Genomic DNA, 10,552 nt, shown 5'->3' on the forward strand with positions numbered 1-10,552 from the left:
CGCGAGGTTGTGATCAATCAGCCGATTGGATGATATATTTCAAATAGAATATTTCTTCGAGACATGAGAGAATGACGCGTTTCGACCACGACGAGGTGCCCAGCTCGGTGATCGTCACGAGAAGACCCGCGGCGGCGTCGAGCAACCCGGCCGGTCCCTCCACCGCTTCTGCCGCCTCACGGCTTTCTATCTCAGCCCAACGGCTGCTCCTCCTCCCCCGGCCACCCGTCCCCTCCGGCGTTGGGGACGGCCCCCTCGATGCGGTTCTCGCGGTGCTCGGGACTTCGCCGCCTCACCGTTTTCTAGCTCCCCTCAGCGGCTGCTCCCCCTCCCCCGCCGCCCATCCCATCCGGCGTTGGGGGCGGCACCCTCAGGTGGTTCTCGCGGCGCTCGGAGAGCTCAACGTCAGAAGCGCGCCACGCCAGGCCGAGGTCGCACGCGCCCCCTGAGCTCTCCGGCGCTGCGTGCTCTGGGGCGACGCTGGCGGTTCATCTCCTTCCGCTGCCAGTGTCAAGACTCCTCTCCATCAGCTCCTGAATCTTTCACAAGAAGTATCTCAGAAAGACACTTTACAACATGAGCATCAAATGGGGATCAAGAAATTTATCATGCAACGATATGCAGCTGAAAAGACAGCAAGGAATCGTCCAAGAGATTGCAAACTTCCAATGACAACAAAAAACATGGCGACTTCGAACACCACATCCACTCGCCTGCAGGCACTCTAGCTGAACACCTGCGGCTTGGCGCAGTTCTTTGTGCACTGCAACCAGCACGACAAGAGTCCCATGATGCCTCCGCCTGGCGCGCTGGGCTGGCAAGCATCGCTCTCTCGTCGCTGCAAGGCCCTCAGGAACTCCTCTGAGCTCAAGTTCCCATCGCGGTTTGTGTCGAAGACGTGGAAGATGACATCCACCATGTTTTCCGTCAAAGAGATGCCGCAGACCTATGTCGATGTAAAATCCATATTTACACAACTTTCGTCCGGCACAAAAAAGGAAATAAAACATTAGATTGGTGCGCATCATATGACAGCAACAATGCTTATGCAGTTGATGATCTTTTGGAAATAAGTCAATAGAGTGATCGGACCATATGCAATGATTGTAAGAAAACCTTTAGATGATCGAGGCAACAAAAGACAAATGGTTGAGTCAGTCCTGACACTATCTATTACTAGCAAGGGTTGGTCTGAACTCTGAACAATACATTTTATGTTTCAGTTGCATTAGAATTTGTTTAGCTACAGGAGACATTTTTAATACTAGTAGTACACATATTTTTGTGTAACTTTTTTAGAATTTCTAATAAGAAGAAATACAAAAGCTAAAAAAACAAAAAACTGTTAATACAAGCAGTCATATGAATGTTTCCAAAACTACCAGAATATATAACCTTGTGTGTACCTAAGTCTGGAAATTATTGTTGTTACTTAAGAGGGATGAGAAGAAAGGTCCATAATTTGTCCATACTAGTTGACAGACCTGCTCATAATCCTAAACAGCCAAAAAATTTTCGAAGCACACAAAGAGAATAGTTGATCTTACATGAGATGCAGCTCGTATAAAGTCCTGCTTTGTCAACAAGCCATTCATTTTCCCATAACTAAAGATAGCTAGAGTCAACGGTCTCAATCTTCTACGCAATTCTGCAAAAGCTTTGAATTCCTGGAAGTTACAGAATTAAAAGGTAAATTAAGGATAAAAAGGTTGGTTATCTAAAGAAGTAGAAGAAAAGACTCTTACTTCAAAGGTGAAGTGCAAATCTCTAAGCGAAGGGCTATCGTCCAATTCATCCACTCGATCTAGTAACTTGTCTACATGATTCATGTCTGCTGAAGCAACCATTGACAGAGCAAAATCCTTGGCAGAAATTGTTCCTCTTGACTTTAAATCATAATGAGAGAACTCTAAGCGCACAATCTATTTAAGCAAAAGGATACAGACAGCAATGGAAGTTAACTGCTACAACAAATTGTAAGAAGAAAAAACATTGATCAAGAAATAGTAGCAGTTAAACATATATGTTAGCAACAAAAATATGCATAGTACCTGAAGGTAAAGGTTATAATGTATAAAAAAGAAGGAAAAATGTCAAGATAATTTTAAAGCATTTCACAAGTCATCTAAATGCATCCTTCCTACTGAATAAACAAAATCATGCTACAATGTACCTAGAATTGCAATGATTATTTAAGCTAAAAAACTAGAATAATAGACCAAGGACTAGAAGAACTGATAGTGCAAAGCAGTCTTGCAAGCAGATTTGCCATAAACAGTAAATACTAGACAAAATTAATTTATTTCAGTTAATACCTGAAATCAAATTTTACTGGTTTTAGTAGTTATGAAGTCAAATAAATTATTACTCTGAAGATTAGATTCTCAATTTTTAAATTAATATAACTGTTCGAACAAGTTCAAGCCAATCTGCACACATAGCTCTTAATCAATGGTAGCCAAAAAAATTTCCAGAATCAAAATCCTCCAAGATGTTAGACATTCAAATTTCCAACCATCCCACCACTTTCATTGGCATTGCAAATAGAGTTACCACATTTGTTTTATTAACAATATCAAATGCTCTATAATTATTTCTCAAGAAACATTTTGGAAGACCAGTTCATCATTTAATGGAGACTAGAAGGCTTTGGACTGAGAAACCTTCAGAAACTAGTCATTTTGTTGTTATCCATGTGCATGGATGTATATGCCTTCTAACAATAACTAGTGAGGGAAAAACATAGATAAGCTAAGAAAATATTGCAAAAGTACTGACTAAACTTACTTTATAAAATTTGGCAATATTTTCAATCATATAAATGGAAACACTTCACAGAAGATGCGGATACTGAGTTTTCTATTAAAGAAATGCTGGTATCACTCCCAGCCTTAGTGTGCGATGGTCAGTGCAACAACAATCATTAGCACCTTAAAGGTAAAAAAGGAACAAACTGGAAACCATACTTAATCCCAGTTTCAGCTACTGGATTTAAGTAGCCTATTATAATTGATGCAGGAGAATTAACTAAAGAGAACTCCTGAGGCTCCATCTATTAATCACAACTTCCTGCTGTGACATACAGCACAACCATTACCATCTCCAAAAATTTCTTTGTTATCTTCAAGTGATGTAGATTCAGACTTTAAAAAAGAGTAAAATTTCAATACATTGTTAATCATTCTGGAATCATGGATTTAGCATTCAGCCAATTCAGACGCATGTCAATGACTCAACATATCAGGACTTCAGTTTGGACCTAGTACATCCTGAAACCGAAACTTTGAGAAATAAAAAAAACAGGTAAAATTTGCTGGAACAAGCCAGGGGCAGGGACCAACTAGGTTATGCTGAAACAGAACAGCAATCTTGCCAATACTTGATCCAGCAAACTAAGTTAATGGTGTCTCTATAATCTGTTGTAGAAGTCGATTTGAAGAATGTTTAAATTAAGACGACCCTGGTGTAGCTATCTTAAATCAGATCCCAACTCTCAACCGTTTAGCATGAATTATGCACATTTTATTTGCAGCTCATTAATAGTGGTAAGTGCCTGGCATATGGAAGTTATTTTCCATATCATGAAAGACTCAAAAGTTAAAGATTAACATAGACAATTGCTAAAGGCTAACTATAAAATATTGGCATTTTATAATTCTTTGCCACCTCCATTGCTCAACTTTTGGGTGCTTTATGTAGGTTGTGGGATGTGATGTCAAAGCAAACACCATGAAATTGGATCAAATCATAATGCAGGTTATGTAAAAAAGAAGACATATCAAGTCAAAAGCCTTTTGCGCATAATGGCAGTTGCACAAAAAGCTTTGCAGGCAACAGACGCAAATATTGCTTAAACTGTAACAGAGAAAATTATACTTCAATCAGGTGATGCCATGAAATGATACTATGTATCAGCTTTGGGAACTAGACCTACAACTATAGATGTGATAGAGACAAAACGAATTAATTTTCTGAAAGAAAAAGTCAATACAACCATTTTGATGTTTATTTCCAACTTATAGCAATACAAATATGAGCAACAAAATATTAACCACAGGCAGAAATATTATTCCACCACACTCATTAGTTTAAGAAACTGTATCATTCAGATGTTATGCATTGAAAAGCAGTTAATTAAATGATTTCTCGACAAAACAATAAACAATTGACAGAAAAAATTCAGGAATGAACATATTAATTTCTGATAACTAAATGTATAAGAACTTTCAACAGGAAAGATAACCACAAAAGTGTCAATTATTGTATTTTTAAATCAATGAGAGAAAAATTGGGGTACCTCATCATGCAAGTCCCTAAGAAATTGAACAAACTTATCAAGTTGGAGACATCCTTTCCCATCTTTGCCAAAAAAGTACTCAACCAGACCTCCATTCTCAATAGAGCCACCAACTTTTAGACCAATGCGTAGTCCATTATTATGAGAAGCCCCTTGTCTGTTATAAGAACGCATTAATCCCATCACTTTCTTGAACTCTTCTCTTTCTATCTCTCTGAAAAAAGATGCAATTAGTGTCTAGAACTCTAGATAATAGTACCATGATTATTGGTTAAGTTTTTCCATACCCTTCATCAACTAATTATTAGTGAGGATTGTATAGCTCATAAAAAGGGGCTCTATCTAGAGGAACAAGTAGATTTAACTGCATGTAAATGATCCAAATTTAAACATAGTATGAAGTTCAGATTAGGGGGATTATATACATGACACAGTATAAAAAATGCAAATGGAATTTTCTGCTATAAAATATGACTTCTTAAGCAAAAAAAATAAATTTTGAGGCAGAGATGATAGCATTTTAGTAAACTAGATCTGTTTGCAAGCTATTTATCTAGAGAGAGAAAAAAAAATTTTTCCTTCTCTCTTTATAGAATGACATGAAAAAGGTCACAGTTATTAAAACAATGATCTATCAATTCCCATGGACCTTTGACTAGATTTACGAACCAAAGAAATTTGTCAGGTAAAATATGTTATTAATTACCAAATAATCTAAGAATTCAGATCAATCTCAGTTCATTAAAATTAACTTTGTTAGATTAGTAATTACTGAATGAAATTTAACCACTTAGGAATGCAAATTTTGCATTGAGAATATTGTAATAAAGAGTCTAAATTGTACAGCACAGTTTTGAGTGATTCAGAACAAGGATGCCTCAATATGAAGCAGACTGAAATTGTTTGAAGGCTTAGACCAATAGATTAAATTAAATTTTATGAAGACTCTATTTAGAGGAATTAGACAACCAATTCCAAGATGAGCCCATTCTTGCTACCATGTAATAACAGAAATATCTTTTCGTGATAAAATCTGTTAGGAAATTTTTAGTTTCGACTAGTTAAACAAACACACAAACAAAGTTACAACCAAGGTATGCAATATTGTACCGTACCAGAGTTTCGATGTTCGATCGGTATGGTACGATATTATATACCGAGCGGTATACCGTTCGATATACCGCTCGGTATATATATATATATATATATATATATATATATATATATATATATATATATATATATATATATATATATATATATATATATATATATATATATATATTATAATAATAATAATTTTATAAAAGGCGATGTCGCATCGCCTCGGCTACGTCGCCTTTTCCTTCTCCCACGCGGGGCGATGTGCCGAGGTGACGCGACGTCGCCTCGTTTATATATATATATAAGGTTATATATATTTATATATAAATATATATATTAATATATATATATATATATATATATATATATATTTCGTTCCGTCCGGTAATGGACGGTCTGTGTACCAGTCAGCTGACGGACCGGTACATACCGCCCGTACCGGACGGTATTATTCGAAATTGCATACCTTGATTACAACTATATTTTTTGTGAGAATCCATCCTTTTAATAAAAGAAATCATTATAGAAAAGGATTGGTATGCAACATTTCTGCCATGTGCTTGCCCTAGGACAGCAAGGTCTGCTGACATCACAATTTTAGCCCCAAAATGCAGCACAAAACATGGCCATGCCATCCTGCCAGTATGATGCAATCAAGGTAGCTTGCATCAGAGTGGCCATGCTGTTCAAAAGCTGCTCTAAGAGTATAAGCATGTTATACCAATGAAAAGAGGCATTTGATACACCAACTACATTTGAAATAACAAAAAAGGGTTGTTTCTTTTATCTTTCTTGAAAACACAGAGAAAAGGTTGGTTAATGACAAAAATAAAATGGTATAAAGAAAGGGCAAAAAATATTGGTGCAAAAGAAAGGCACAATAAATAATATAAGATGAATAAAACCTACCCGTTGTTGTCAAGATCAAACATTTTAAAGGCCACACTGAAGCTTGATTCAGGAATGCTAAGCAAGGTCACAAAGAATATATATCTGGAAAGAAGATAAAATGAAGGGTGAGAATCCAAAATGTTGTTTTATTGTGCTATAAACAAGTTGGAAGTCTTAGATGGAATAATAGGATATGAGTCCACCATTGTTGTTTTAAGATGGAATAATCCAGAATGCTGTTTTAAAGAACCAAATATTTTTTACTTACTCTGGGAAGGATATGAGTCCATCGTTGTTAGTGTCAAAAAGCATAAAGAACGTAGATGGAGCACAACGCAATTCTCCAGGATCATGTTCCCCTCTCAAATATCCGTCTCTAACAATATCGGAATCTGATGGAGGAAAAACAGGAACAACTGCTCTCATCAAATCTGCAGGTGTCATGCATACTTCTCCTTCTGGGTTCTTAGATGATGCAAAATACTCAAAAATCTGCAACAAAAAAAAAGGTAACAATTAAACAGCTAATCCCATACTAGTGGATTGTATTAGATCAAAATATCAGAAAAATAGTATGTGGCATGGACACAGCAACAAAGACAAACCCATACCATAAATTCAGAACAGAAGAAAACAAAATATGAAGGAAGAAATTTAGACATGGATAATTTAAGTAAATCAACATATCAACAAGCACCAAATATTTAGCACATATACCTATATGAAAGACAGTGTAGATATTTTAAATGTACTTGTACATGTATGTATATGGAGACCAACATCACATGCAAACACGTATACATATGTTCCAGTTAGTACAACTATGAATACATTTAAAAAGAATACCTTTTCAGGAGAACTTCGCAACCTTATCCGTTTCTCATATTTAAAAAACACCCTTCTCCGGTATGAATCTGCACAAATTAACTGACAAGTGCTCAGTCTACCATCAAATATTGAAAAAAATCATGCACAAACAGCTTCCTATCTCCTTTTTGTGTGTGTATGTGTGTGCCAGGCAGCAACACAAGTTATCGAACTGCTGCTAATTCATTTTTATTCATGTTGTTGCAATTGCATATATTGATCCATGCAGCACTTGAAAATAACAAGGCAAATGAAGATCCCAAACAATAAAATAGCATTCAGAATGTATGAGTTCCTTCAAAACTAAGACATTTTCTGCAACTATATTTGTTTGACTCTGTCAGTTAAGGTTAACCCAAACAATTTAGAGTGGAAGTTACCATGCAGTACTCATCAAGAGAAAATTGTCTGTACTTTGTACTAAATATGATTTTAGCAACTATACTATGCATGAACTGGATGTCTAACTCTTCACCAAGTAGAACTGGAGTATTAATAAAAACAATATCCCACATATATGGAATTTCACCAACAAACTTGGTCAATCCTTTGCCCATGAAAACTTTGCATGTGTCCTTGTAATGAAAGTACATCCATCCTCAGGACCAAGAGATACAAGCTTTAATCTTAAAGCGAAGAAATCTAGTTTGAATGAACAAAGCCACTATTTACTTCTGATCTCTCTTCTCTGATTGGACTAAATCTATTCCAGAAAGTATCTGTAATTTCTTATTCACATCTGTTTCACCAACCATCCATTAACTTCAAAATGTGACATTCATAATGATGATGATGAAGTTCAACTTTGAATCATCTGTTACTTTATAAGTCCTTTTTTACTATATCATTCCTACAGTTATCTGTACACTTTTGGCAGTCAATATATAAGAGATATAAAGATCACTTCAACCAGACATCTCCCATCTCTTGTCCACAAATATCTTCTTTTTTTTCTGTAAGAAACCATTATGAACTAAATTTTTAGAACCTCATCATGCTTAAATTTAATTTCTATCTAGATTTTGCAATGTCAAATTAAAAGAAAAGGTGCATTGTAATAATAAGGTTAGATATGCAAGCAGACACACTTTCCTAAAGTAATAGCTTCTTGAATTTATTTTCTGAACTACTACTGTTTTGCAAGTGCTTCTAAGACCCATCAACCAAGCTATCTTCATGCTAACATGCATATTGGAAGATAGTTCTATGCAGAAGCTTACAATGTTTTGTCAAGATTAGGTATGAATTACTACAAATTAAAAGCCCAAGCAAATTGTTTTAGATCACATTTATCTGTGCAACATGTTCTCTATTAATAGGCCTACCAGGCACTTCTTACAAAACTGACTTCTTTGATCGTTACAGAAATCACTTTGTACTTCCCGTAGCTGCTTCAACCCAGACACAGCTTATATCATTTATAATTCAGGCTGTTACACCCTTCTAGACAAGGAAAACTTCGTTTACATAAAGTCCATGTGTGAAGCATTATCATATACCATGGCAATGTATTTACTCTTTTTTTTGGCAATCATGTCACAAAATACAGCCCTTTAATGATCTGAGCCATATTTGCAAAATACATTCAAATATAACAGGTCCATTGGCCCTAAGCTAGTTTATGCAACATCTGTTAACTGTACTGTACAAATTCAAATCAGACTAGCTAAAATGCACTTGTTCAGAACAACAACCACAGCTTTATTTTATCATCTCAAATATGAGTAAGGGTAAGCCATTCGCGACATCCATGAGAAAAGGAGGCCCTTTCCTTGTAGTAGCAATTAAAAAGACAAGAAATCAATTGGAAATTGACCAGCTAAAGTATTCACATGCACTCACATGGCCAAACTCCATTTATTCCTCTGATATAAGTATTTAATATTCTCACTCAAGGAACAAGAAGTTGTAACGTCTAACCACTGCATTAGATGTTGAATAATCAAAAGCCAACAACATCTCGCTATATCTGTCTTGTCTACATCCTCGAAGTAACTGTACCAACTACTTCTCATATCTTGAAAATGATCAAGGCGAACATCAATTTAAAGCCACCTTTTACAATCCGAAACACAAATTAACATCCCAATTATAAAATTCCCCTCTAAATTTTTAATTTTGGCTAAAAGATCAATCGGTTCCAGTAAACAACATCTCGCGACGACGTGACGAAAAAAGGACATATTTCCAACATGAAAAGAAAAGAATAAAATTCAAATGACCCAAACGAATAAAAGGAAAAAACGATCGAGAACGCACCTGCGAACAGAAATTTGGACTTCTTTTCCATCTTCGAATCATCCGTTGCTATCGGGTGCTCGGGCTCGCTCCGCTCCAGGTTGGAGTCGGCGAAGGAGAGGGAGGAATCGGGGAACGACGAGACCGAAGTAAGCATCCACAGGCCGATAGCCGATCCCCCGATGGCGAGTACCCCCGCGACCGCTCTCCCGAGAGCGCCGAGGTCACGCTCCTTCTCGGCTGCCGCGAAGCTGCCGAACCACGCGGAGACGCCCCCACGGCTTCTGATTGCTGACTTACGGAGGGCAGATGCAAGGAAGAGAGACATTGAAGCTCTTGATGGAGGACGAGATGGAGACGGAGATGGAAACGGAGATGGCGAGGGCTCGGAGGAACGGAGGGGGAGAGACGACAGACACGGAGAGGGAGTCGCAAGCGAGAAGGACGGTTCATTCGGAGAAGACCGAGTTATTATTAGAATATATTTACATAAAAATAATATATAATATATAAGTCGAGGTGTTTGTTTTATGGCCCCACATGATTTATTTTGAGCTCTCCAAAGACGTGTGGAGGTGCAAATAGGGGTTGTCCGTCCCACTTGGTATCGTTTCTTTATTATCGGTGTGGTGGCATATTATCAATGGCATGGTATGTTGTTCCCTGCACTGTTTGGATGATTAAATCCCAGATGTGGATGGCGTGTTATGCCACGACACCAACCACGACCGTCTATTGCAATCGTTATAAACTGCTTATTGCCGATTGCAATGGTTCACGACGACGACCGTCCGATTCTAGGTTTGAAAAATGAAATAAACAATTCTAGTTCGAATAGTCAATTTTATAATTAAAAAATTAAATTATAATTTTTAATTAAAATTATAAAATAATAATTGTTCGTGGGCTTCTCCCTCTTTTGTTAAGTTAATGTTTATATAAATTATATTTGTTTAAGATATATCAAGATAAGAATTTAATTGATTTAGAATATCTATCTTAGATAAATTTATTATGAGTCCTAATACACTTAAGTGTCCTGAGTCTAGACTATAAATAGGAGTACAATTTTTTTTTTATAGGGCACCAAGTTAGATTCGAGGGGAGCAGCACATGAGCTGCAAACTATTGGTTAAGGGGCTGTAATCAGATTTC

At 36.8% G+C, this 10,552-nt stretch overlaps 1 protein-coding gene across 2 annotated transcripts; it reads right to left on the bottom strand.

The window, feature by feature from the left end:
- Nucleotides 1-577: 577 nt before the first annotated feature.
- Nucleotides 578-9,877, bottom strand: LOC135585067 (calcium uptake protein, mitochondrial-like). 2 transcript variants are annotated; one of them, XM_065157599.1, is made up of 8 exons: nucleotides 9,419-9,877; nucleotides 7,139-7,206; nucleotides 6,561-6,784; nucleotides 6,311-6,394; nucleotides 4,298-4,511; nucleotides 1,746-1,922; nucleotides 1,548-1,667; nucleotides 578-946 (listed from the first exon to the last, which is right to left on the bottom strand). In XM_065157599.1, the coding sequence occupies exons 1-8, from the start codon at nucleotides 9,723-9,725 to the stop codon at nucleotides 725-727; spliced, it is 1,416 nt and encodes a 471-aa protein (XP_065013671.1). In that variant the 5' UTR covers nucleotides 9,726-9,877; the 3' UTR covers nucleotides 578-724. The 2 variants fall into 2 exon arrangements, with proteins under 2 accessions (XP_065013671.1, XP_065013672.1); XM_065157600.1 differs by having other exon boundaries at nucleotides 1,746-1,886; nucleotides 9,419-9,863.
- Nucleotides 9,878-10,552: the final 675 nt, after the last annotated feature.

Source organism: Musa acuminata, chromosome BXJ3-6, assembly GCF_036884655.1.
Source record: "Musa acuminata AAA Group cultivar baxijiao chromosome BXJ3-6, Cavendish_Baxijiao_AAA, whole genome shotgun sequence".
NCBI classification, from domain to species: Eukaryota; Viridiplantae; Streptophyta; class Magnoliopsida; order Zingiberales; family Musaceae; genus Musa; species Musa acuminata.